Source organism: Eretmochelys imbricata, chromosome 11 (genome assembly GCF_965152235.1).
Source record: "Eretmochelys imbricata isolate rEreImb1 chromosome 11, rEreImb1.hap1, whole genome shotgun sequence".
Lineage (NCBI taxonomy): Eukaryota > Metazoa > Chordata > Testudines > Cheloniidae > Eretmochelys > Eretmochelys imbricata.
In genome coordinates, this window is record NC_135582.1 from 68,400,275 (window position 1) to 68,428,014 (window position 27,740).

Below are 27,740 nucleotides of genomic sequence, written 5' to 3' on the forward strand. Positions count from 1 at the left end.
GGGTTTTTTTTTTGCTCGTAAAACTGCCTCCGCCCCGGGAGGGTTTTGCGGGCGCCGCTAGGCTGGTGACACTTTCCTAGCTGGGGGAGCGGGGGGGACCGGGGGGGGCTTGCAGCACGCATCGGCCTGCGCGCGGCGCGGCTCGGCTCGGCTCGGCCCCTTTGCTAGTCGCCGCGGTCCCGCCCCCGCCCTTGGGGCTGGGTCTCTGCAGACGGCTCAGCCCCCCCCCTTCCCCTCCCCTCCCCGGCGCTCCCAGCATGCAGCGGCCGCCCCACTTCCTGCCCGGCGCTTCCCGGGGCCGCCCCACGTGCAGCCGCTGCCGCCGCCGGATCGGGCCCGCCGCGGAGCATGGCGAGCGGGCGGCAGCTGGGTAACGCCCGCGGTCTGAGCCTTCCCTGCAGCAGCGCCCGGCCCCGCCCCGCCCCGGGGGCTGCGCGGGGGCTGCGCGTGCCCGGGCCCGGGCCCGGGCCCGGGCTCGGGGTGGGGGCGGATCCGGGGCTGTAGGGCCTGGGCCTGGCTTGGCGCTGCTGGGGCTTTGCCGTGCTCTTGCCCCAGGCCATGGGGAAAGCGGGGGGGAGACGAGCTGAGGGCGCTTGGGAGCCGCTGGTTGCCGACCCGATCTCTGTATGTCCCTGGGCAGGTCGGAAGCGGGGCCTGTGGGTTTTTTCGTGTTGCCCGTTAAACAGATTTCAGTTGGATCCCCCTCGCCCAGCAGGGGTGCAGTGAAATCCTGTTTGAAACAAACAGCACAAGTTTGGGTTTCGGTTGGGTTCCCTTTGCAATTGTCCAGGGTCCCCATCACAGTCATTTGCACCAGTGTCAGCTGACTGTAAAGCATGTGCAAAATGTGTCCAGATAGCCTTTTATATCTGGGACCCTGCCATTTGCACAGATGTAAATGACTGCGCAAGGTGCAAGGCACAATCATGAATTGGCCTCATGCCGTGACTGTTAACATGGCGTTCAGGCCGTGTCTACACTAGCACTTACGTCACCAGAACTTTTGTTGCTCGGGGGGGGGGGGGGGGTGTTTGGTTTTTTCACACCCCTGAGAAAAGTAAGTTTCTCTCTCCTGTCAAGTGCGCTTACAGCAGCGCCGCTGTAAGCTTGTAAGCGTGGACATGGCCTTAGTTAATGATTGGGGTGATGTCTGGAGCTGAATAGAACCCAGCTCACTCCATAGCTGTGCTGGCTCTGCAGGGCTGATAGCGTGAACGGGGGTTTTTTAGGTTTCAGAGTAGCAGCCGTGTTAGTCTGTATCTGCAAAAGGAAAAATTTATTTGTTAGTCTCTAAGGTGCCACAAGTGCTCTTTTTTCCTTTAGGAGTTTTTTAAGAAGTTATTTGGTTGGAAGTATAAGCAGATGCTGCTATGAATACAAATAAATTTGTTAGTCTCTAAGGTGCCACAAGTACTCCTTTTAGGAGTTTTTTAAGAAGTTACTTGGTTGGAAGTATAAGCAGATGCAGCTATAAATATACAGAAGCTCCTTCAAAATAGGGAATAAAAAACTGCCTCCCTGCTCATTATGACTTGCTCATTGATCTTCTGGGACCTGGTGTCCTCACTTGGAACCGTTAAGAGACCCAGCTTTTTGCAATCAGTTCTTTGGTGCTCCCGGGGTCTGCATGTGCGGATCCAAACCCCTGGTCAGGGCCTTGGTTAAGATCTTGTAGTTACAGCAGGGGACTGGGCCTGCTTTTTCTATTCCTGACACCAATTTGCTATGGCACTTGCTTAGGCAAGTAACTTAACCTTTCTTTTCCTTGGTTTACCCATCATAAAATGAAGACGTCCCTAGAAGAGTGTGTGTTTAATGCTCAGGACAGTAGCAACTGCATTCATTCCTATTCGGTGCATTTAGTCTCTGACCCTGCAAACACCTCTGAGTAACTTTTTATGCATGAAGTTACTCAGAGTTAAATGTATGCAAGTTCAGGGCTTCATGATATCAGTGTGCTGGATCTGTGAACTGTGGGTTGTAGGTGCCATTAATCTGCACTGCTAAGATAACAGATAAGAATTCACGGTCACTGTGCGCCACGTTTTGATAAATCCATTCATAGACACTGTTGTTCTTCCCTTGTAAAGTTTCCATTAGCTACTCACAGGCCAAGTGAAATAAGCAAGTTGCTATTTTTGCAAAGGGCCTTATTTTTCAGTGTTGTGGACACTCAGTTCGAGCATTAAAAAAATGTCCAGTTGAATGTTGGTTTTGCAGGTGGAATTAGACTAATTTGAAATGCCAGAAGGCAACCATTGTGGTATTTCAGCTGACCCCCTGCATTACACAGGCCAGAAAACTTCAGCCGGGAAGTAGTCTTCCTTACTGTGTAAGCAAACACCTTATGACTGGAGCTAAGGGTATATTTTAGAAAAATATCCTGACTGAGCTCTTCAAAGCTGTCAACATAATTTGCTCCCCACCCCATAATTCCCATTCATATCAATAATTAAAATCATTAGTCTTAAAATGAATGGGAAGAGGGCATTCAAATCTCACTCCCAAAACCTCACCCAAACACTATTATTGTAAATGATACCCAGCTCTTATCTTTTCATCCATAGATCCTAAAGTGCTTTACGAAGTAGGTCAGTGTCATTATTCCTGTCTTACAGGTGGGGAAACTGAGGCACAGACCGGCAAAGTGACTTGCCCTCGGTCATCCTGCAAGCAAGTGACAGAGCTGGAAGTGTAGAACCTAGTACCAATTCAGTTCTCTGTCTACTAGGCCGCATAGCCTTCTAGGAGTACGGGCAAATGTTTAATGATACTGTTAGATTGTGCAGTTACTCAGCCAGGCAGCAGACCGTGCTGGGATTTGAGCATGCAGCTCGTCTACAGAAGTAATTTCTAGTTTTGATTTAAAAATTGTTTAGTGAGGTTAGTTGCATATTTGGCCTCAAATCTGTTACTTTATTACTTTATGCAATGTGGTAAAGGGGAAAATATCCATCTGTGTGTTACCAGAATGTTCCCTCTCTTCTCTTCTTCTCCCAGCTTTATTCAGTGTCTCAGACAAGACTGGCCTGATAGAATTTGCAAAATGCCTCAACTCTCTTGGGTTGGGTTTGGTTGCCTCTGGAGGAACGGCAAACTGTCTTAGGGGTGCTGGCCTGAACGTCAGGTAAGAGCGCTCTCTCTCAGTGTCAACATTATTCCCAACCAAAAATATATCAAACGTCTGAAAATGTTAAATCATTTGATTAGTTTGCTGTGATTTGAGGCAAAGATGGGGAGGGAAATATACCATTTAAATGCAACAAAACTCAAGGTCTGGCTCCTTGGCTGGAAGCAGATTGAGTCCAAAGAATGTTGATATGAGGGAGTGTGTGTGGTGACTGATGGGGAAGTGAGGGTTCCTGCAATCCGGTGTTCTCATTTTGCCCTGACCCAGTTCCTCTCCTATCAGGTAATGTATTGTCCTAAAAAATCAGGCCTTAATGCTAGTCTGTGCTGGCATCTGAAAACTGGTCTTTACCCTTTCTTGGAGAGTAGGAAATGTTACAGGGTTTTATGGGGATTTGTAGATTATTTCTGTTCAAAACCACAAATTGTCTAGCTGAAAACGGTGGCCCAGCTTTGCAAAAGTGGCAAATGATTTGGGATGTCCTCCGTGTATGTGACAGGCAGGAAAGCGTGAGCACTCCTCCACTGAAAAGGGAGGCATGCAGAGTCTCGATGCAGTTCAGCCTATGATTTGAGGAAATGTTTTGATTCTGGGTGTCCGCACGCCACCATTCAAAAGCAGTTTCAGTCAAATATAAATAGTTTCCAGTGTAATGATGGCAAATCTGTTAAAGCGCTTGTCTTGACTGGCTGTTGTTCACCTTCTCCGTGAATGGCCATGGCAAGAGAAGCTGCGGCGGCATCTCCATGAATTTATGCTTCCTCCAAAATTCACCTGAGATTGTGTTTCTGGTCCCTCTCTCAAGAGGTGACAGCACTTTGGGATGGTCACGTTAGTCTCATTTCCTCCCCAATTTACAGTTCCTTCTAATTATAAACAGTCACGAGGTGAAGGAAATGAAAAGCAAATCCATAATTTCTTAATGCGTTAGCTAAGGCTAACTCTGAAGAACAGTGAACAACATAACAGCAGTGGGATTAAAGCCACATTTTACAGGAGGAATGGTGCTGATATCTTGAACTTCTGTCTGAGCAGAATAATACTGCATCTAAAATGCTGGATCTTTAAAACGATTTGAGTCAACTTCCACATATAACGTTTCTTCTAAGATTGATCTCTCAGCTCGCTTGTACAAGTTCTTATTAAGTTATCTAGTCCATATCTGTCCGAATAAATAGATTAAGTCAGAGGTTATGTTGTATTTTTTTGTAAGTCACATTGACTTGGCTGGTTATTTCAGAATAAAAGCCCACTCACAAAATAATTGCGCGCGTCAGCTTAATTTGATTTTAAAAGACCTACTGAGTTTCCATTCCCGGGGAAAGCAGCTGATGCCCATTAGAGTTATTTATTTATTTTGGGAACTCCTGATGTGCTGTTCAGGGCAGATCTGGAAAGCGGTGTCCTTCCCCTTTTGGGCTGTGTTGGATGTAGGTTTTACATAAAGAATAGCTCTGTGCCTTGTTAAGTTTAGGAAATTGGTTAAATTGTGGAAGAGAGTTAAATAAGCATTCCTAGCATGGTCCTGCAAGTAACCATTATTAGCAGAAACATTTTGCTAGCTATGTCAGAGATGCCAGACGTAGTGGAACCATAAATCATACCTACCTTAAACGTCTATCAGCCCTTCATGACAAGGATGCAATACTGGAAGAAACTGAGTTGTGTGATAAATACGTTGTTAGTGTATCATGCCTTCCATCTGCTCCAGTCTTGTGAACATACAGGGCCCTTCCACTTACAAGAATCGTGCTCTCTCTTCATTAGCGATTGGAGACAGAGAAGTCATGATTTTTAGCCACGCAAAGCTGCAAAGTCTAATTTTTGGCCTTCCTAATCTTGGGCATCCCTTTAAAGTTTGGAGACTTTTAGAGTCTGACTCTCCTCCCATTGACTTAAATGGGACCAGGTTAGGCCAGGAATGAGAATCTTGAGCCTGCAGAGCCACTCCGTCTGTCAAGTGCTGAGCAGTCATTTCAATGTTTTGTTTCCCCCTTGAGCAGAGATGTGTCTGATCTGACCGGCTTTCCTGAAATGTTAGGGGGACGTGTGAAAACCCTGCACCCCGCAGTCCATGCTGGTAAGTGGTTGCTGATGTCCTTCCATTTTGAAACGGAAATCAAGGTGGCTTGCTGGATGGCCTTTCAGGGGATTGGGTGGAAGAACTGGGGAATGAGGACCGATGAAGCTGCAGGTCACCCAGTTGTAACCCACACGCAATCAACGGGAGCTGTGTCGTTCGCTGGCTGTTAGAACGTGTAGCACACTGACCAGCACCCTTTCGTCAGACTAGTTCCTTCCCTCCAGGATGCTGGAGGCTGAGGGGTCCCCTCTCATCACTCTAGCAACAAGGTAGGAGGCATTGCTCACTGAGTAGGAGACATGCCAGGAGGCTCATGTGCAATGGCCCCCCTCTCTGTTGATCCTGGTTTACCACACTGAACAGCTCGGCATCCTGGGAGTAGCACGTATCTACAGGAAGAATACTTCAGCCTGGTTTCAGCTGCGAGCAGAGCTGCCCAGCTCTGAAAGTACTTGAGAGTTGTGACATGCAGCGATCTTACTGCAGTGCAGTGTGGCCTGCCTTCGGCTTCCCTTGCAAACTCCTGGCAGACTGAAATTTAAACCTGTTCCAGCAGGTGCAGCTCCACTGAATTTGGCCTGTAGATGAATTTGGCCTGCAGAATGGGGCCCCATGGCAGCTTTGGCTTTGGTGGGTGATTCCTGCATTTTGTAAGCTTCACTGGCTCACTGTTCATTGAGGTGATTCAAACTCTTACTTTTGGAAGAACTCCAGGTATTTGGCCAAGGAGCTGTCTAGTGCTTCATCTCCTGTTGCAGCACTTAAGATTCTTAGGGTTGGACCTATTTGGCCATCTGATTTCACGCTCTTGAGGGGACTGGAAAAGTAGGGTCTCTTCAGGGGACGTTCAGCTCTGGATTCCTGTCCCACTTACTGTACACCCGCCTGTCAGCTGTCTCATTCTGCTCCAGGCTCCACTTTACCTCCTCGTTTGTTTCATGGGGTTTATGTATTGTTGGGTGGCAAGTCACGGGTGGCTTTTTCCTCCTTACCTATGCACCAAAGCCTTCAGTGACCATTCCCATGTTTTAAGATAAGCAGCTGGCTGCGCATTAATTGGTTGTTTTGGGGCTTTGTGTTCAGCACTTGGAGTTCCCCTGGGATTTAGTGCTGGAAAATCTATTACAGTGAAATTTGAGCAACCAGAAAGCCAATACAATGGGATTTTTTGCTGCTGCTGTTGTAATTTAAACATAATCAGAATGTGTTTATGGAATAAAATCTCAGAGAGAGCATGTACTCTGAAGAAAGATGCTGAGAAAGTTTTAATTATCCTTTGTTAAAAAACCTACTGTTTTTATAATTAGGAATCTTGGCTCGTAATAGTCCAGAAGATGGAGCTGATATGGACAAACAGGGGTTCAGCCTTGTAAGGTAAATGTCTGAATATGCGGCCTGACTAAATTCAGAAGGGAATAAAGTGTCCTCATTGCTCTGTATTTCAGTAAGCAATGATTTACCCTCTCTATATCTAATTTTGATTAACTGACTTAAAAGATATGGGAATTTATCCTCAGCTGGTGTGATTTGCATGGCTGCGTTGAAGTCAAGATGGTAAGCCATTGCATTCACTGTTTTGACTTGCATAGATACAGGTATTAGCAGCCACAAAGTGACCAGGTGAGGGTGTGGCTCTTCACGAAGACTGTGGAAAGACACAGTGATGGGTAGTAAAGGTGATTAGAAATATGGTGAGGCCCAAATGAATGGGACATGGCAAAATAGGTCTGTCTGGAAGATGAAAGGCTTATGAAGGCCATATTGAAAATGGTTAGCTCAGGGTAATTAATCACTGGGACAATTTAGCAAGTGGATTCTCGCTCACTGGACATTTTAAAATCAAGAATGGATGTTGTCCTAAAAAAGATGGTGTAGTTCAAGCAGAGCTGGAACCAGGAATTAATACAGGGAAGTCCTGTTGGCTGGGTTGTGCGAGAGGTCAGACTAGATGATCACAGTGGTCCCTTCTGGCCTTAGAATGTATGAATCGATGAGTTTTAGCAATCTCCACTTCCTTAGGAGAGGCACAGATCTGAGTTTAGGATTTTGTGCTGGTCTCATGTCAGAGACGAGGACATGAGGAAAAAACAGTGACTGTACTGTGGAAACAGCTACGCCCAACTTGACTACCCTACTTCTTGACGAGTAACCCAAGGTTTTCCCTGCTCACTTTCCAGAGTTTTGGTTTGTAACCTGTACCCCTTTGTGAAGACAGTGTCTTCCCCAAATGTCACTGTACAGGAGGCGGTTGAAAACATAGACATCGGTAAGTCCATGGGAAACTCTGAGAGCAAAACTTTCACTGAGGGCTGACGTGATAGCTATGGGAAATGTGATAGCTGATGAAAGGCATTGATCTCTGGTCCGTTAGAGATCTTGGTCCCTCTTCCTGGGAGACCTCATGCATCCATAGAATCATATCTTAGAATATCGGGGTTGGAAGGGACCTCAGGAGGTCATCTAGTCCAACCCCCTGCTCAAAGCAGGACCAATCCCCAATTTTTGCCCCTTATCCCTAAATGGCCCCCTCAAGGATTGAACTCACAACCCTGGGTTTAGCAGGCCAATGCTCAAACCACTGAGCTTTTCCTCCCCCCCCCAAAGGTCTGCACATAAAGGTCTGCAGTGGTGATAATAATATTGTCACTCTCTGAGCCTTTCTTTGGTTGATCTATACTACAGTGTTAAGGCACTTCGCTCAGATGGTCATGACCACTTGGCAAAACATTATGACAACTGCCAGTCGAGGAAGGGCGGGTGTTGATCAGGCTGGGGTGGCAAGGTGAAATGGGGGTGCCCTTCAGGAATAGAATAATGAAAGTTACAGCAACACGGATTCATTCTAACTGACTGGTGAGCGCACTGCTTAGCTGGTGGAATAGTGAAGCCTGACTTACAGAAGCACCAGGTGTCTATGCAGGGGTTTTGTTTAGAAGTGGCAGGTTGGGCAGACTCTTTTGCAGTGTGGAGAGCAGATTAAGTGTCTTCCTGTAGCACACGGCAGTGCAACGAGAAATAGAAGCTTTGGGGAAGAAAAGCTAAGCAGTTAAAAGCACCAGGCAGATCACCATTGTAAAGGAGCAGTTACAAATGCAGGGGCTTGTCTTTGTGCACAGTTTACTCCCTCATGAAATTGGGTAGGACCCTTGATTTGGTGCCATCTAGGGAGGGTTTGCAAATGTGGATTTCTCTCTGATACGTAGCTTTGCTCCTCGTGTTAGTTACTAACCTAACAGGACAGCATCCTTGGTCAGCATCTCATGAAGAGAAAGGTTCTGAATTATGTCCTTTCTCTGGTGTCTGGTCACCAGGTCTCTTGCAAGGACCAGGCATCTTATGCGATCAAAGGTGTTTTAAAAGCTGTGTGTGATTGGGTTTAAGAGGGAAAGGTGATCTCAGAGCTTACATACAGGACCATTAATATTTGCAAAGGGCTTTGAGATCCTCAGATGGCAGGCACCAAAGAATATTAGTAGAGAAGGGAACCGTGATACCTTAGCTCTAGGTCAGAGGGCATCAACCTTAGATTAAGATGTGCTGTTCCAGGTATTTTGGATACAGAAGAGCAGTATTACACACTTCTGGGTTTCTTTTTTGAAGGCGGAGTAACCCTGCTACGTGCTGCTGCAAAGAACCATGCTCGTGTGACGGTCGTGTGTGACCCTGCAGATTATGCCTCTGTGGCTGAAGAGATGAAGGCATCTAGTAGTAAAGACACCTCCTTGGAAACCAGACGTCAGCTGGCACTGAAGGTCTGGCCCTTTCTTTAGAACAAAATTGTGCTCCCTTTGGAGAGCGTGTCCTAGAAACCAAACAGTCTTGCCTGTTTTGTCCTCAGGCTTTCACTCACACTGCTCAGTATGATGGAGCTATCTCCGATTACTTCAGGAAAGAGTACAGCAAGGGAGTATCCCAGCTTCCTCTGCGTTATGGCATGAATCCCCACCAGACCCCTGCACAGCTCTACACGCTGAGGCCTAAGCTTCCTCTGACTGGTAAGACACAGAAGGATTGGCTGAGCTACAGCAGCAGAGTTCACCCTGTGGCCCTCCAGGGTGACAGCTGGGAAAATGCGTATTTGATTCTGCATTGGGAATGCCTTCCTGAGCCGTGCTCTGTGACTTTAAAAGGGAAGTGTTTGGATCAGCTCTTCTGGCACCAAGAGGGCGCGCCACCTCCCAGCACGCGCTCTGCAGTCCCAGGACAAGTTGTGGTGTGGTATGAGGCTAGAGCAGGGGTGGCCAACCTGAGCCTGAGGAGGAGCCAGAATTTACCAATGTGCATTGCCAAAAAGCCACAGTCATATGTCAGCAGCCTCCCATTTGCTTCCCCCCACCCCCATTCCCAGTGCCTCCCACCCACCAACAGCCCCACTGCTCAGTGCCTCCCCCTCCCTCCCCGCACCGCCCGATCAGCTGTTTCGTGGCATGCAGGAGGCTCTGGAGGGGAGGTGGAGGAGCGAGGGCATGGCAGGCTCAGGGGAGGGGGTAGGGCCTGTGGCAGAGCTGTGGTTGAGCAGTGAGCACCCCCCGGCACCTTGGAAAGTTGGCCCCTGTAGCTCCAGCCCTGGAGTCGGTGCCTAGACAAGGAGCCGCATATTAACTTCTGAAGAGCCGCGTGTGGCTCCGGAGCCAAAGGTTGGCCACCCCTGGGCTAGAGCAGAAGGGGGCAAACTCTGGCTTGCGGGCCACATCTGGCCCGCAGGACCCTTCCCTCTGGCCCCCGAGCTCCTGCCAGGGAGTAGGGTCAGGACAGGCTTGCGGAGGAGCCGTCCCAACTCTCTGGCAGCGTGGTGAGCGGGGCGGAGTCTAGCCCCTGGCCCCTCCCCTGCCTCCCTCCCTCGCGGTCACAGTTCCCCAGCACCAGGGCAGCATGGCTGCAGCTCCGGCCGGGGCCACCCCTGGGCTAGAGTGTGGTGTGCAGGTGTTGTCCCTTGGTCAGTAGCTCCCCCAGTGGTTGCCTGCTGTATTGCGGGGGAGTAGGCAGAACATAGTTCTGGCTGCTTGCTCCCCAGCAAGGCTATGGGAAGCCCAGGGAGAGTAAGATTGGTGCTTGATTTGGTCTTGCCTGATCCTAGGGCAATATATGTATTTATTTCCCTATGATCAGACAGAATCAGTCAAGTCGTGCCTAACTTGTTCTCTAGAATTTTTCCTGATTTTTTTGTTTTTGTTTTTACTTTTCTAACTGATTCTTAAAGGGTTTCTGTTTTACACTTTTCCACCTAGTTTCCTGCAGCAGTTTTCTTTCCCTATCCCCACAATAGTGGAACACACATAACGCAATTGGGAACAAAAGAAATCCTAGCAGTTGTCTGGGCCCATTACTAGGTGGAGATGGTAAAATTGTTGTTAATTTTGCAGCAAATGCAAAAGTGTTTGATCAATACTTCGGTTTGCTTTTTCTGAAAAGAAGCAGGATGATGAGCTGGTATCGTATGAGGATGATGATGTACTTTCCAGCCTTGCACCTCAGTTCTAAAAAGATTTCTTTCCATTACAGTAGCCGGCTTGTTTTGTGGCATGATGTTTGCCTGGAAGATTGAAGTGCCTTGCAGTTGCTTAGTTCAAATGCCACACAGCAAAGGTCTCTAGTAAAGAGTTGGTTGTTGCGTAGGAAGCATTTCAACGAATGAACAGAGTGAGACACAGTAGCTGTCATGAGGAAAATCGGTGTCTACAGTCTGTCCAAGATTTACTGTAATTTCATATTAAAGGATAGATCCTTAACTGATGTAAATCTATGCAGTGCCATTTAAGTCAGTGTATAAGGGCTGAGTTTCAACAGCTTATTTTGTCCAAACTTATTACTAAAACCCAGGAAGGAAAACCTTTTTACTATTTCTTAAAATGTTCTCTTTCCTCTTCTCCTTATTTAGCATCCTTTCAGACATCTGTGGCTCCAAAATTTCTCCATTTCACTTGTTTTTCTAGCTGATCCTTTAATATAGGCAAGGCTTCTGTTTCATGCTTCTACAAATAGTTTTCTGCTGGTTTCCCTTTCCTTATTCCCATGATATCAGAATGACCCTCAAATATGGTGGAGATAGCGCCTTTTTTTTTGGTCTCCTCATAACTGTGTTTGCAGTGTCGCTGTTCGGAAGTTCTGGCTTTCATGCCTCACGTATAGGCAGTATACTATTAAGAAATGGTCTTAATGATTCACATTTCCTTGTAGTTTTAGTTCAAGAACCTCGTAAGAGACTCTTGCTAGCTGATTTGCTAGTAAATCTACATTGAATGTCAGCAGAACCATATCGGTTTCAGGTGTCCTAGTCTCCTTCAGGAACACAAGAACAATTTTTTCCCCCATCAGCCTTCTCCGCCCCATCCAGACTCACAAATGCAGGTGGTTCTTTGTTTTTATAGTTTTGAGTGTGCAGATGCCATGATAGTATTAAAATATGGTGGGATTATTTCATATTTGGGATGCTGTGAGAGATTGTGCTCTTCTTCTGGTTTAGCATTTCTGATTAAAGGTCCGGATTAAGTGCTTTGCTGAAAAGCATTTGCTTAACTTTATCCCTGTGTGTAGTTCCGCTGAAGTCAATTGGGCAGCACACGTGTTTAAAGTTAGGCATGTGGTTAAGTATCTTGCTGAATCAGGGCCATATCCACTTAGCTTAAAAAACAAGCAAACAAAAAAACCCTTGGGTTTCTGAGAAGACCCACCATAGAAGGAGCAGAAATGTACATATTTAAATAAAGTATTCCTATGTTCTTTAACTACTTACATTACAATGTCCTCTTTAGAGGTTAGGGCTCCACACTGCTAGAATGTATATAGGCAGGAAGAGACAGTCTTTGCCCAAAGTAGACACGGAAGACTAATGGGTGGTAGAAGAAAGTGCTATTATTCCTATTTTACAGGTGGGGAACTGAGGCACAGGGATACTCTGTGTCTAAATGCCTGAAGATCTGGCTCCTAACTCCCATTGGAATGGGAGTTTGAAATCAGTGGGAGTTGGATGCCAAAGTGCCTTTGAGGATCAGGGCCTGAGTGGCTTGTTCAAAGTCACACAGGCAGTCTGTGGCAGAGACAGAAACTGAACCTGGTTTTCCCGAGTCACAGTGCAGTGAGTAAACTGCGGGGCTGTCCTTCCTCTGTGGGTGTCCTGTAGAATAGTGGCCTTATGTTTGGGCTCCGCTCTGTGCACTCCGTGGTATACAATATCCAAAGCAGCTGGGCAGAAAACAGATCTTTCTTTCCCTAGGTGCTTGGTGTGTTTAAAAGAAAACAGTTTGTATAATTTTTGGTTCTAAGCGGTAGCAGTTTAAATTTAAAATAACTTGTACTTGGCATTCAGGCTCCTTGGAGAGAGGGGCCTTCGCCCTTTAATGTGCATTTATGATCTGTGTGCAGTTCTCAATGGATCCCCTGGGTTCATCAACCTGTGCGACGCTCTGAATGCCTGGCAGTTGGTGAAAGAACTCAAGCAGGCTTTAGGTATTCCCGCAGCAGCCTCGTTCAAACATGTCAGTCCTGCAGGTAAGAGTGGGATCTTATTGATACTTGTCTTATGGAAGAAATAGAGACATTCTGTGTGACATTACACTCTATATGATTTTATAAATATATGCTAATGAGCGTGAATATAATGTAACTGGAATATGCTTCATGCAAAAGGTCTCTTGTAAGGTATCATTACAAAGCTTATAATCTACTGTGTGGTCATCCTGTTTGTATAAATGTATCAGTCTTGTAACTGAAACTAGAAATATGAAATATAACTCTGAGGTCCTAATGTAGTTATGCAAAGTGTGAGCCATTAATGGTGGTTTGGAATCTTAATGGCTCCCATTAACCAGGACAATTGACTGTAGATGGCTCTGTTTTACTTAAAAAGAAAAGGAGTACTTGTGGCACCTTAGAGACTATTGAAGTTGATAGATTTCCACTCCATACGGCTAAATTCAGTGCCTTGCCTAATGACAGGTTTCAGGGTAGCAGCCGTGTTAGTCTGTATTCGCAAAAAGAAAAGGTACTCCTTTTCTTTTTGCGAATACAGACTAACACGGCTGCTACTCTGAAATCTGTTTTACTTGTAAGTCTTCCTGTATACGTGTGGGCTGGCAGGTGGGTAATGATGTCTTACAGTGACATGTGATCATGTCACCTGACCTGGAATCCATCTTTAACCTGGTGCTTTTCCATTGAGAAGGAGGGGTGGGAACCCAAAGGGACAAAGGATTCCCGCCTTATGCAAAAGATATATAAGTGGGTGGAACAGAACAAGGGGGCGGCCATCGTGAGAAATCCCCTAGCTACCACCTGAGCTGGAACAAGGGCTATACCAGGGGAAAGGATTGTGCCCAGACTAGGAAGGCGTCCAGTCTGTGAAAGAAACTTACTGAAACATCTCTGAGGGTGAGATTTTATCTGTATTCAGTTTTATTACTGTACTAGACTTAGACTTGCTTGTTTTATTTTATTTCGCTTGGTAATTCACTTTGTTCTGTCTGTTATTACTTGGAACCACTTTAAATCCTACTTTCCATATTTAATAAAATCACTTTTTACTTATTAATTAACCCAGAGTATGTATTCATACCTGGGGGGGAGGGGGCATACAACTGTTTCCATCTCTCTATCAGTGTTATAGAGGGCGAACAATTTGAGTTTACCCTGTATAAGCTTTATACAGAGTAAAACTGATTTATTTGGGGTTTGGACCCCATTGGGATTTGGGCATCTGAGTGTTAAAGGCAGGAACACTTCTTAAGTTACTTTCAGCTAAGTCTGCAGCTTTGGGGCTTGTGGTTCAGACACTGGGTCTGTGTTGGAGCAGACTGGCGTGTCTGGCCCAGCAAGACAGGGTGCTGGAGTCCCAAGCTGGCAGGGAAAGCAGGGGCAGAAGTAGTCTTGGCACATCAGGTGGCAGTCCCAAGGGGGTTTCTGTGATCCAACCCGTCACACTCTGTTCTTCGAATGCCATTGCAATATCTGTCCTCTCACCTCCTTAAAATGCCCCGGCACCTTTGCTGATATGAAGGAGTTGGACCAGAACATAGTTCTCATTTTCTTCTTCCACTGTCTTTGCTCATTTTATCCACTAGGTGCTGCTGTTGGACTGCCACTCACGGTGGAAGAAGCTCAGGCCTGCATGGTGCATGATTTACACGCAACCCTGACGCCTTTGGCAACTGCGTATGCACGAGCAAGAGGTGGGATGGCAAGTAAAAAAACTAATCTGTGCAAAGAACTGAGAAGACCAAGAGTACTTGCTCCTGAGCAATGTGCCGTGTGGTTCACAGGTTCTTCTCTTTGCAAGTTTATGGTGATATTTAGAAGATCCGGGTAGATCTTGTTTTTTTGGTTCTTCTCCAGAAGAGTCTAAATAACTCTGATTAATGCGCAATCCATTCTCCTCTCGAGGGACCTAGATTCAAATCAGGACTGGCTCTCAGTCAAAGTGAGTTTAGCTAATTCAACCAACTCCTGCTTGTTTTCACTTAAGAAATCTCTTTCCTGCTTTTGTTGGCGGAATCTGAACAACCAGAGAACTGGATTGGAAGCTCTCAGCCCTCAACTGTGGGTGGGGTACTGTTGAATAGTTCATAAAGAAATCTTTTTTCTCCCAACCGTTTGTTTTATATTTGAGTTTAAAGTATTGACAGGGGAAAAAAGGAAGGCTAAAAATCCTTTTGCCCCTTCTCAGTGGCTCAGATTTCACTCTTGATATTTTGATGTCATTCTGCCCATTCTCTTGTTGTCCATCACGTTCCAGGAAAAGCAGGGTAGATAAAACCTCAGTTTCAAAAGGAAATAATTGGCACGCACCCAGTCTCTTCTCCTCCCCTCCCCCCCGCCCAATTTGTAGGTCACCTTTGATGGTCATTGTTCATATAAAAGCACTACTAGACAATTGACATTCTCTGTGACGAGAGGCAAGTGATTAGAAGGACTAGGTTGTTGCAGGGTAACACTGAAGAGCATTGACCTGGCTGAACGGGAAACCTCCACAGTGTTATCTGGTGCGATTTGTCTCTGGTTTTAAATGAGCACCAGTTCATTAAATATAAAATACAAAATCGCTGTTATGTACATTTCTGACTCTGGTTTCCCTTAGAAAAGTCAGTGTTCTATAAGACATTCATTACAGAAGCTTCGAAAGTGAGAATGTGCAGGAGGAAAATAGGAACCTACAGAAATATTTTTTAGGATGGGTTTTGTGGCAGGGAGACTGCCTTAGATTTGTTTTCCTTCTTGTGGTGCTTAAGTGTCCCTTTCTTCTGCTTTGTGATGAAATTAGCAAACTCTGAGGAAAGAAACTGAGTCGTGAATGGTTTGGTGGGGCGGAGGGGTGGGTTTGTGTGTGTGCTGCAGATGAATCACTTTTTAAACATTATTTTACAGGGGCTGATCGGATGTCTTCGTTTGGTGACTTCATCGCTCTCTCTGATATCTGTGATGTCCCGACTGCTAAAATCATTTCCAGAGAGGTTAGTGTAAAAACCGCAAGTTATTCTGCAAAGGTGAAGAGCTCTTGGTGAACTCATTGGTTGTAATGGCAATTCCATCATACATTTTTTTTTTTTTATTATTGGTCCATTTTTGTTTCTGTCCATTTTATTCATTTGTATTTATTGGTCCATTCTGATCATTTGCTATCCAGGGTGCAGAATTTAAATCCGTCTTGATTTTTTTTCCCAGCTGTGGCTCATGTGCAATCAGTGGCAGCAAATGTGAAAACTGAACAGTCAAACTACTAATTTCCAAAGTGGATCATAACCTACGTCGGCCACTTAAGCAGGTCTCTAAACCCCTGATTGTACTTCAGTAATAGGTGATTCAACAGCTCTGGCGGAACAGTGGGGAATTCCTAGTTGTCCCTACAGCTGCCTGCCTCCTTCTTTCTGGGGGAAAAGAAATGCATTTGTAGATTGCTGCCTACCAATAGACTGAGCCTACGACCCTGTAGTACTCCTAATTCTGCTACGTAACTGAGCATATCGCCCAAGTCACTAGAATAGATGACAACCCTGAATGCAAAACTAAACCAGACAACGTTAATACGTAACCAAACAGCGTTAGTGTTTGTTCTAGGCTGAGCATGGTATCACTGAGGGTTATTTAAGAAGGGAAGAAAACAGAGTATGAACGAAAAGGAAATGTATCACTTTATGGCCCTAAAATAAACCACCTCTGTCAGTTTTTAATGCTGTTAGAGACAATGCGGTTCCATTCCGTCACTATTTGTGTCCTCAAAGTATCCGAGAGTTTTTGTCTGTCTCTGACCAGTCAGAGCCTGGGTCCGAAAGGTGCTGCTCCATATATAAATCCCACTTCTGTTGTGTAGGCAAGTGTTAAGATGTTTTTAGAAAAGAAAACCTGCCATCATCAAAAAAGCATCTCTTCTGAACCCAGTTAGACAAATACATTCACAAAGGTACCAGGACTTTTACTGATCACCGTGAATTTCAGAGATGCTCAAAGTAAAGAGAATGTAATACAAACCTCCCTTCTGTATATAGGTAAAGTATTTCCGGTATGCCATTACAAGAAACTTGTCTTGAATAGATACAGGAATGAATTCACCCATAGGAAATGTGTGGGAGGTGTGTTTCCATTGACTTCGGTGGGGAAAAACACATGCTCCTGAAGGCACTGTAGCACCCATCCATATGGTTGGATGCTGCAAACACTTAGCATGTGAGTATCCTATTGTCCGTAAACGGATTATGCTCGTTTGTAATGCTACTTGCACTTGTGAGTGTTGAAGGGTTGAGCCCTCATCCAAAGTCTATTGAAGTCCATAGACTCTTGTTGGCTTCAGACCAGGCCTCTAATGTGTTTCTAATGACAGTATCTAAAATTGCATATCAGTGTTGCTCTTTCCCCTTGGGGGGCTAATGCTGTGTGTATGTGTGTGTTTTGCAGGTGTCTGATGGAATAGTGGCCCCAGGCTATGAGGAGGAAGCTCTCAAAATCCTCTCCAGAAAGAAAAATGGGAGTTACTGTATCCTCCAGGTGGGTATGCTACATGTTTCATAGTATTTGTGGTCTCAATGTAGACTTCTCAGCCCACCCACAGCTCCATTTTCATTATAAGCTTCTTTTTCTGTGGCCTTCTCTCAATACTACTTGGAAATATTTTTCTACAAATCAGAGTTTACAGCTCTGGAACTACACACAGATCATGCCTGATCCAAAGCCCAGTGAAGAGCATGTGAACGTTCCCATTGAGCTAATAGGGTTTTGATTCAGTTTGGGATTCGATTTCTAAAGGATCTAGAATTTCACAGACTGGCATGTCCATGAAGATCTAGTAAAGGCTTATATTAAAAACAGAACATTTTTCATGATGTCTTCACTGATTTTTGTAATGACATGCACATTAGCAACAGTACTTTACAGAAATAAAATTTCTGGACTGCTCTCCACTTTGCTCTAATCTCCATATCGTCTATGAAATTCTCCAGCTTTGTCATTAATCTTATAATTGAGCAATTTGTTACATCAGTGCACACAGCCTTTTAAAACAACAAAACAGCTTCTGTATGATCTCAGGATCAATCTGTGGGTACAACCAAAGACAACAGCAAGCCGTTTTTTAAAAAAAAAACCACCATGTGATGAAGAATCATCACGTTGCAGGCACAGTTTAGACTCCGCGGTAATGTATGATTCCATATTACGTTGATTCCATATTACTTGTCAAATATTTAACATGACGCTGCCAGATAATTCAAATTACCATCTCCATGTCCCCTGCTCACGTGTGCTGAGCAGCGTACACGTGACTTTAAATTGTAGATTCCCTAGGAGATTTTATGCTAGTGCCAAAGTATCCATGTTGCTCCTATCCCAGCCCCTCTCTGAGAGGCTGATACACACAGGGAAGCTAAAAGCTTAAGTAGCACCACATAAGTAGCGGCATATAAATTCCAACTTACTCGATGAGAGAAGGATTCAAGCATTACTGTCAGAGGAGCTTGAGAAGGTGGCTCAGGTGCTTCAGGCAAGCAGGAAAGAAATTACAGGCAGCCTTGAAGGCTGGTTCCTCCCGTTGTCAGTTGCGCAAGGTTGCGGTAGTAACTAGTAAATCTTTAATGCTTGAAAGACTCAATCGCTGCTTGTCACCAAATTCCCTATAAAGGGACCTTATGCTTGGTGTTTGACTTACAACACGCATTCCCCAAGTCCTGCTCCACACTCCAGCTGTGCCCCTTGTAAAGGTGGGGGAAATCTGCAAAGATGGTTGCCCTCTTCCACTGCCACATGGGAGGGGGCAGTTCTGGGCAGGGAGGGTTCTTTCTGCGCTTGGATCTTTGTGGGCCACAGTCTGGCCCTGTGTGTGTAAACATCCAGTGTGCACACTCCTATCTTCTCCCTTAAAGTGACTCTTTATGTTTTGGTGCTGATAAGTTGGTGCTCCAGTTTGCTGGTACTACGTCTGTTTTGGCATCCCATCCCTTTTCGTCTCATCTCTTTTGGATTATGTAAAAGATTGACATTGTTCTTTAAGGTAAACTATTGTTGGAAGTCAGATTCGAAAGGGTCATTGCTGGAAGTTGGATTGGAAGGGTTCAAAGAGCGTGCAGCACTACTTTCTATTTGTCTGCTTTTAGATGGAGCTTGATTACGAGCCAGAGGAAAACGAGATTCGAACCCTCTTTGGGTTGCATCTCACACAGAAGAGGAACAACGGCGTTATTGACCAGTCACTGTTCAAGAACATTGTTAGCAAAAACAAAAATGTAAGTGTAAGAGAATTTGAGCAGGGGCTTGGACTAGATGACCTCCTGAGGTCCCTTCCAACCCTGATATTCTGTGATTCTAGTGAGAAACGAGAGGACTGTTTGAGTGAACTGGTGGGCTCCAATCAGGAAAGGAAGTGAGATCCTATCATAGGAGGCCCTAAAACATTCAGGCAGACTTGTCTTTTCGGCAAAATGGTGCACTGGGCCAAGTCTACTCATGCAAGTAGAGCCATTGCCTTCATTTTAGCTACTTGCCTGAGTAAGATGAGCTGGATCTACCGCTTTGTTGCTGATTATCAGGATTATAAATAGGAAGTCCCTCTCTCAATTTCCACAGTTCCACAGCAATACAGTAAGAAACCATTGTGGTGTCATTCTGAGTCACTGTTTAATAGTCTCATTTGGTTGCATTGTGTTGTATAAACTCCTAGATCTCTCTGTTCCATACACAGATGGTTTACACATCACCAGTGGGCAGTTAGTTTACATGTGGTTTACATTGGTCCTAATGTTTCACTGTGCAGTAGCAGACCTATATGAATGTAGAAATATTCTACTTTCTTCAAGGGGAGCTGAGAAACGTGGTCAATGGGAAAACCATTTAACAAATTAGTAGCGGAATGAGTGTAAAATAAAATTGTCAATAGCATTTCAAGCTATGGCCTTGATCTGGCAAATATGCAAGCACAAGCTTAGCTTTGTACATGTGAGTAGTGAATTCAACTGGACTGTTCACCTGTGTAAAGTTAAGCAAGTGCACGAATGTTTTGAGGATTAGGGCCAGTGTTTGACTGTCAGTCACTTAGCTGTTGAGGCCTGAGTTTGGGGTTGGTTTGGGCCACAAGAACTGGTGACATTAGTAGATAATCAGATTATTGGTAATTTTTAGTCATTTTCCTCTGGTATTCTATAACACGTGTAGTGGTTTTTGGTTTGCAGATTTATAGCCCATTGCAGAATGTTTTAAATCTCAGTTATTTAAGGGATACATTCGTTATTGCTTTCTGTTGTTTCAGCTGCCTGAGTCTGCTATCCAAAATTTGACTGTAGCCACCGTCGCTGTCAAGTACACCCAGTCCAATTCCGTTTGCTATGCTAAGAATGGGCAGGTAACCAAACCGGGCTGCTTGGGGGGGGGTGGGGGGGGTGTACCGTCTCAGCCAAACTGGCCAGTAGTACTTTTTGTTAGGCACCAGGTGTAAAATCACTTAGTGTACTGGAAGCTATTAAACAAGTATAGGCAAGCTGGCTTAGACATTGTTACATGGAACAGTAGCTCAAGTTCGATAGCTCTCAAGTGGCTGCCTGTGAACGTGAAATCCTGGGATCTTTTCACAACAAGGGAATGGATGGTGATTGAGGGACTAAGGGATCAAGCTTACAAAGAATTAAAACTTGAATAATTTTGTTCATGTTGTTAAATGTTTGCAGGATCAAGGCCTGAATCATTCTTTTTTCTAAATCTTCTGTCCAGGTTTTTAAGAGGGATCTTTTTGCTGGTGGGCATTCATTTGTTAAAGGCCTTTTCAGGCATTACCATGTGAGAGTGGGTATCACACCTGGTGTCTGACAGTGTTTAATTTAAAGGCAATCCGCAAAGGATATATTTTAATTGCCTTAGTTTGCTGATTTGTGATGTATAAAGAAGGGCTTTTTGCAAACAGATGAGGTTTTTTATTCTGTTTTGTCTTTTAACTTTGGAGTATCAGGAATGTCAAGTCTTCCTTGATTTTGATGGAAGACTTACCTTGGAGGTTTCAGAGTAACAGCCGTGTTAGTCTGTATTCGCAAAAAGAAAAGGAGTACTTGTGGCACCTTAGAGACTAACCAATTTATTTGAGCATGAGCTTCTGATGAAGTGAGCTGTAGCTCACGAAAGCTCATGCTCAAATAAATTGGTTAGTCTCTAAGGTGCCACAAGTACTCCTTTTCTTTTTACCTTTGGAGGGTGGCCTTTCATGTGTGGTGTCAAAAGTTACACCATAAATGAACAGATGGGGTGTGAATTTTTAACAGAAACATTTATTCCCAGGTGTTCATTAGGCATTGTATTTAAATGTTACCAAAGAGTTTTAACAGACTGACATTTGTTTCCCCTCTCAATTGCTTGCTGTTGTGATGTCATGATTCAATTAACCCTGTGAGACATTTTAAAAAAAAAAAAAAGCAGACTTTTTTTTTGATAAGAGGAGCCTGAAAGTCTCTTCCCCCACCAATATACATCATACAGAAGCAAAATCGGGCGCAATCCCAATTTATTTCCTTTGCAGGTCACCTTGAAGATACCTTGTTTAATCCATCCTCCTTATTATTCATCTGCATACACCAGATTGTCTTCGTCTAGAGTTAAAATGCACCCATGCATTACTTCACTGTATTTTCTGGTGGCACGTGCTACATAGCTCTGACAAAAAGAACAGGAGTACTTGTGGCACCTTAGAGACTAACAGATTTATTAGAGAATAAGCTTTCGTGGGCTACAGCCCACTTCGTCGGATGCATAGAATGGAACATATAGTTAGACACACACACACACAACACACACACAGGAGGTGGCTGGACCCTCCTCTGGCGAGGGTCACCCGGCCCGCCTTCCCCCGGGGAGCCTGAGAAGGGAAGCACCACCCTGCGCCCGCACATACAAGTTGGAAGTTACCATACAAACTGTGGGAGGCTAATTAGTTAAGATGAGCTATTATCAGCAGGAGAAAAAAAACTTCTGTAGTGATAATCAAGATGGCCCATTTAGACAGTTGACAAGAAGATGTGAGGATACTTAACTTAAGGAAATAGATTCAGTGGGTGTAATGACCCAGCCACTCCCAGTCTCTATTCAAACCCAAGTTAATGGTATCTAGTTTGCATATTAATTCAAGCTCAGCAGTTTCTACTTGGAGTCTGTTTTTGAAGCTTTTCTGTTGCAAAATTGCTACCTTTAAAGCTTTTACTAAGTGGCCAGAGAGGTTGAAGTGTTCTTCTACCGGTTTTTGAATGTTCTGATTCCTGATGTCAAATTTGTGTCCATTTATTCTTTTGCGTAGAAACTGTCCAGTTTGGCCAATGTACATGGCAGAGGGGCATTGCTGGCACATGATGGCATATATCACATTGGTAGATGTGCAGGTGAACGAGCCCCTGATGGTGTGGCTAATGTGATTAGGTCCTATGATGGTGTCACTTGAATAAATATGTGAACAGAGTTGGCATCGGGCTTTGTTGCAAGGATAGGTTCCTGGGTTAGTGTTTTTGTTGTGTGGTTGCTGGTGAGTATGTGCTTCAGGGTGGGGGGCTATCTGTAAGCAAGGACTGGTCAGTCTCCCAAGATCTGTGAGTGAGGGATCATTTTTCAGGATAGGTTGTAGATCCTTGATGATGCGTTAGAGAGGTTTTAGTTGGGGGCTGAAGGTGACGGCTAGTGGCGTTCTGTTATTTCCTTTGTTGGGCCTGTCCTGTAGTAGGTGACTTCTGGGTACTCTTCTGGCTCTGTCAATATTTCACATTTGGGGACAATGTATACCTTCAAATCAGCGGCACTGCTATGGGTACCCGCATGGCCCCACAGTATGCCAACGTTTTTATGGCTGACTTAGAACAACACTTCCTCAGCTCTCGTCCTCTAATGCCCCTACTCTACTTGCGCTACACTGATGACATCTTCATCATCTGGACCCAAGGAAAAGAAGCCCTTGAGGAATTCCACCATGATTTCAACAATGTCCATCCCACCATCAACCTTAGCCTAGACCAATCCACACAAGCGGTCCATTTCCTGGACACTACTGTGCTAATAAGCGATGGTCACAAACACCACCCTATACCGGAAACCTACTGACCGCTGTGCTTACCTACATGCCTCCAGCTTTCACCCAGACCACACCACACAATCCATTGTCTACAGCCAAGCTTTACGATACAACTGCATTTGCTCCAACCCCTCAGACAGAGACAAACACCTACAAGATCTCGATCAAGCATTCTTACAACTACAATCCCCATCTGCTGAAGTGAAGAAACAGATTGACAGAGCCAGAAGAATACCCAGAAGTCACCTACTACAGGACAGGCCCAACAAAGAAAATAACAGAATGCCACTAGCTGTCACCTTCAGCCCCCAACTAAAACCTCTCCAACGCATCATCAAAGATCTCACAACCTATCCTGAAAAATGATCCCTCACTCTCACAGATCTTGGGAGACAGACCAGTCCTCGTTTACAGACAGCCCCCCAACCTGAAGCAAATATCAGCAACCACACAACAAAATCACTAACCTAGGAACCTATCCTTGCAACAAAGCCCAATGCCAACTCTGTCCACGTATTTATTCAAATGACACCATCATAGGACCTAATCACATTAGCCAAGCCATCAGGGGCTCGTTCACCTGCACATCTACCAGTGTGATATATACCATCATGTGCCAGCAATGCCCCCCTGCCATGTACATTGGCCAAACTGGACAGTCTCTACGCAAAAGAATAAATGGACACAAATCTGACATCAGGAATCAGAACATTCAAAAACCGGTAGAAGAACACTTCAGCCTCTCTGGCCACTCAGTAAAAGCTTTAAAGGTGGCAATTTTGCAACAGAAAAGCTTCAAAAACAGACTCCAACGAGAAACTGCTGAGCTTGAATTAATATGCAAACTAGATACCATTAACTTTGGTTTGAATAGAGACTGGAAGTGGCTGGGTCATTACACAAATTGAATCTATTCCCTTAAGTTAAGTATCCTCACACCTTGTCAACTGTCTAAATGGGCCATCTTGATTATCACTACAGAAGTTTTTTTTCTCCTGCTGATAATAGCTCATCTTAACTAAATAGCCTCTCACAGTTTGTATGGTAACTTCCAACTTATCTGTATGTGTGTGTGTGTGTATATATCTGTCTCACTATATGTTCCATTCTATGCATCCAGTGAAGTGGGCTGTAGTCCACGAAAGCTTATGCTCTAATAAATTTGTTAGTCTCTAAGGTGCCACAAGTACGCCTGTTCTTTTTGAGGATACAGACTAACACGGCTGCTACTGTGATAGCTCTGACAAGTCGTTTGGCTGGAAGGTTGGCATTTTCTGTCCCTGAGGCTTTTTAAATAGGTCTCCATCTACGAGAGCATTAATTCTGGTTGCCCCAAGACAAAGGTCTGATTAGCCTGAGTTCCTCTTCACCCTCTGCTCACTCAGTACAGCAGCAGCCCCATCAACCCTTGGTGCCTTTTTACTGGTGATCTTAATGTGCTACTGCAGATATTTCTGCAGTGGTTGGAGTACTGCATGTCCCATGTGTATGTGAAAAGGCCCTTGTGATGGGTGAGAAGTGGGCTAGAATCATGTTTGTATAAGCAGAATTCCAGCTGGTTCATTGCCTTAGGTTTGCTTGATAATTTGCTAATGCACATTCATGGGGAAATCTCTTAGCCAAGCATACATGTTTCTCCTCTTGGTTGTTATTGGACACTCTGCCTTTATTTTAATGGAAAGATCAAGATCTGATGGCTGGAAGCAGAAGCTACACAATTTCAGACTAGAAATAAGGCTTTTTCTTTTACTAGTGAGTGTAATTAACCAGTGGGTTCTCTATCACTTGCCATCTTTAAATCAAAATTGAATGTTTCTAAAATACACTCCTTCATGGGCTTGATGCAGGAACCACCTGGTGAAGTTCTGTGCCCGTGTTATTTAGGAGGTCAGACTAGATAGAATCCCAGAGGGTATTTCATAGATTTTTAAGACTAAGGGTTGGCATCGCCCTCCCTTATTTTTGAGGTACACATAAAGGAGAACTTATGTCCCTGCATGTAGCATTCCAAAGAAGAAGTCACCTAGCTGAAGCGATTCCCTATGCGGTGTTGTCTGGAGATAACTGACATGCTGATCACCTACCCACAGCTTTGAGATCAGCTTTCTTCCCTGGAATATTCAGTGTTCATCTCCCCAAGTAGAAGCTGAGAAGGGAAACCTGATCAATAATTCATGACAAACTGTCTTAAGACATAGTCTAGGCATCTGATGTGTGCTGTCTCTGGACTACTGGCTCAATCCTACGCGGTGCTGAGTGCTCTCAACTTCCATTCCTTTGATTCCCATGGGATTGCCTTACCTACAACCCACCTCTTTCAGTTTTTACAGAGGAGCTTTTGTATCTCAGTGACCCATGATTTCTTTCAACCAGTTCAGTTTCTGTGGAATTGTAAGTGGAACAGATGCTGCATGCAGGGCAGGTTGCTAATTAGGCTTGGGGAAGATTGGGGTGGGAAGAAGCATTTGTGGAACTGTCATTTAATTTGCAGTAAACCAACAGTCACCAAGAATTGCAGGAAGGACCTTCTCCCTTACTTTGTCTGCTTTCCTGCAATGGCCAAACCAACCATTATAATACTGGGCAGCATGTTGGTTTGCACTCCTTAATGACACAGGAAAGGAAGGATGACTCAGTGATTAGAGCACTGGGAGACCCAAGTTCATTTCCCTGCTCCACCACAGACTTTCTGTGTGACCCTGAGCAAGTCATTTAGCCTCAGCTCCCCTATCTGTACAGTGGGGGCTAATAGCACCACCTCATGGTGTCATTGTGAAGATTAATACATTAACATTGTAAAGCGCTCAGATAGCTACTGATGAAAAGCTTGATATGAGAGTTGGGTATGATCGTTATTACTAAATTAAATGCAATTAAGCTTCCCCCTTTTCCATTCATTCAGAGTATCTTAAAGATAAAATACCTTTTTATCTTAACTTTTATTTTAAATATCGTAGACATTTTCCAGCTATCACTCTGTATTTTGTCCACTTGGGACTACATACTGCAACATTCTTTATAATCTAAACTTTAAGAGGGCATTAGACTTCGCTCGTTACTCAGAATGAATCCAGAGGCATGAAAGTAGATCTCTTAATTTAGCCAGACTACATAGGTTGCCAGGGAAATAATAAAGCTAAAGCTCTGATGCTGAAACTGCATCAGCGGAGGTAGTTCCCTGTGGCCAGATAGAACCCCACTGACTTCATCAGGGTTCTGTGTATGTTCAGGGCTCTCTTCTGGGGGACCTGCAATCTCCACCCAGCCACTTCCCTCAGTGACAACTGCAGTCCATTGTCCTGGGGCGGCTTCCCATGCAGCTCCAGCACCCTCTTCTGCTCTTACCTCAGGGCCTCAGCCTGTAGGTCCTAGCAGACAGCCAGGAGCTCCCTCTTGTTCCCCCAGTCCCTGCTTGCAGCACTGACTTGTCTTCAGTGCTGTGGTTTCTTGACAAAGCCCTGGCTGGGATGATTTAACTGGGGATTGGTCCTGCTTTTGAGCAGGGGGTTGGACTAGATGACCTCCTGAGGTCCCTTCCAACCCTGATATTCTATGATTCTTCCCCCTGCCAGGAGCCTGGTTTTCTCCCCTCAAGTTCCAGTCAGCGTCTGAACTCTGCTCTGCCTGCAGCCGTTTCTTATATGGGCCTGCCAGGCCATGATTGGCTGCTCCTCTCAGCCCCTTTCTAATTGGCTGCCTCCAGCACAGCTTCCCTAGGGCTGCTTTTAACCCCTTTTCTGCCAGTGAGGGGCAGCCGCCCCATCACAGCCAGTCAGTTGCTCAGTTTTCCCATCTGTAAAATGGTCGTACTTTATAAAGTGCTTTTGAGATGTACTGAAGAAAATCACCATTTAAAAAAAGCTGGGCAGTATTTTTGTTATTTCATATTATGACATTAGTAACATTGCTCATATTCAACTCTGGATTTATTAAACACAGTAGCAATAAGTTAATTATGAACAAATGATATGAAGTCTCAGCCCAAGAAAGACCACAGCCTGGGTCTTTCATTTACTCTTTGGGGGAGGTGTGTTTTATGGCTCCAGTAAAAGGTGAAGTCATTTCATCTTGATGAATGAAAAGGCAAATTATTCATTTCTTTCTACTCAGCCTTTGACATATAGCTTTAACATCTGTTGCAATCTAGCTGCGTCGGAAAGTCTGAGGCACAGCAGTCCTCCAAGCTAGCCCATCTGGTGAACTCTTCAGTGTCGGCTTAATGGATGCAGGAAGAAACTATGAAAGGGGGTTTCCACTTTCCTGTGAGCTTTGGTTTTGAAATAGCTGGGGATGTCTTTCATAGATTCATAGATACTAAGGTCAGAAGGGACCATTATGATCATCTAGTCTGACCTCCTGCACAGCGCAGGCCACAGAATCTCACCCACCCACTCCTGCGAAAAACCTCAACTATGTCTGAGCAGTTGAAGTCCTCAAATCGTGGTTTAAAGACTTCAAGGAGCAGAGAATCCTCCAGCAAGTGACCCGTGCCCCATGCTACAGAGGAAGGTGAAAAACCTCCAGGGCCTCTTCCAATCTGCCCTGGAGGAAAATTCCTCCCCGACCCCAAATATGGCGATCAGCTAAACCCTGAGCATATGGGCAAGATTCACCAGCCAGATACTACAGAAAATTCTTTCCTGGGTAACTCAGATCCCACCCCATCTAATATCCCATCACAGGCCATTGGGCCTATTTTCCATGAATATTTAACTACCAAAACCATGTTATCCCATCATACCATCTCCTCCATAAACTTATCGAGTTTAATCTTAAAGCCAGATAGATCTTTTGCCCCCACTGCTTCCCTTGGAAGGCTATTCCAAAACTTCACTCCTCTGATGGTTAGAAACCTTTGTCTAATTTCTAGTCTAAATTTCCCGGTGGCCAGTTTATATCCATTTGTTCTTGTGTCCAGATTGGTGCTGAGCTTAAATAATTCTCTCCCTCTCCAGTATTTATCCCTCTGGTACAAGTTTTCCATTCCTTGGATCATCCTAGTAGCCCTTCTCTGTACCTGT

At 44.9% G+C, this 27,740-nt stretch overlaps 1 protein-coding gene across 1 annotated transcript in view; it reads left to right on the forward strand.

Annotated features, from left to right (window-relative positions):
* The first annotated feature begins 245 nt into the window (after positions 1–245).
* Positions 246–27,740, forward strand: part of ATIC (5-aminoimidazole-4-carboxamide ribonucleotide formyltransferase/IMP cyclohydrolase) — a 34,743-nt gene continuing 7,248 nt past the window's right edge. The window contains exons 1-13 of the mRNA XM_077830001.1: positions 246–370; positions 3,001–3,127; positions 5,134–5,210; positions 6,521–6,587; positions 7,391–7,479; positions 8,814–8,965; positions 9,052–9,208; positions 12,576–12,701; positions 14,270–14,377; positions 15,570–15,655; positions 17,094–17,183; positions 18,785–18,913; positions 19,933–20,025. Of these exons, the coding sequence (XP_077686127.1) occupies positions 349–370; positions 3,001–3,127; positions 5,134–5,210; positions 6,521–6,587; positions 7,391–7,479; positions 8,814–8,965; positions 9,052–9,208; positions 12,576–12,701; positions 14,270–14,377; positions 15,570–15,655; positions 17,094–17,183; positions 18,785–18,913; positions 19,933–20,025 (1,323 nt within the window). The 5' untranslated portion in view covers positions 246–348. The remainder of the gene's footprint in view (positions 371–3,000; positions 3,128–5,133; positions 5,211–6,520; positions 6,588–7,390; positions 7,480–8,813; positions 8,966–9,051; positions 9,209–12,575; positions 12,702–14,269; positions 14,378–15,569; positions 15,656–17,093; positions 17,184–18,784; positions 18,914–19,932; positions 20,026–27,740) is intronic.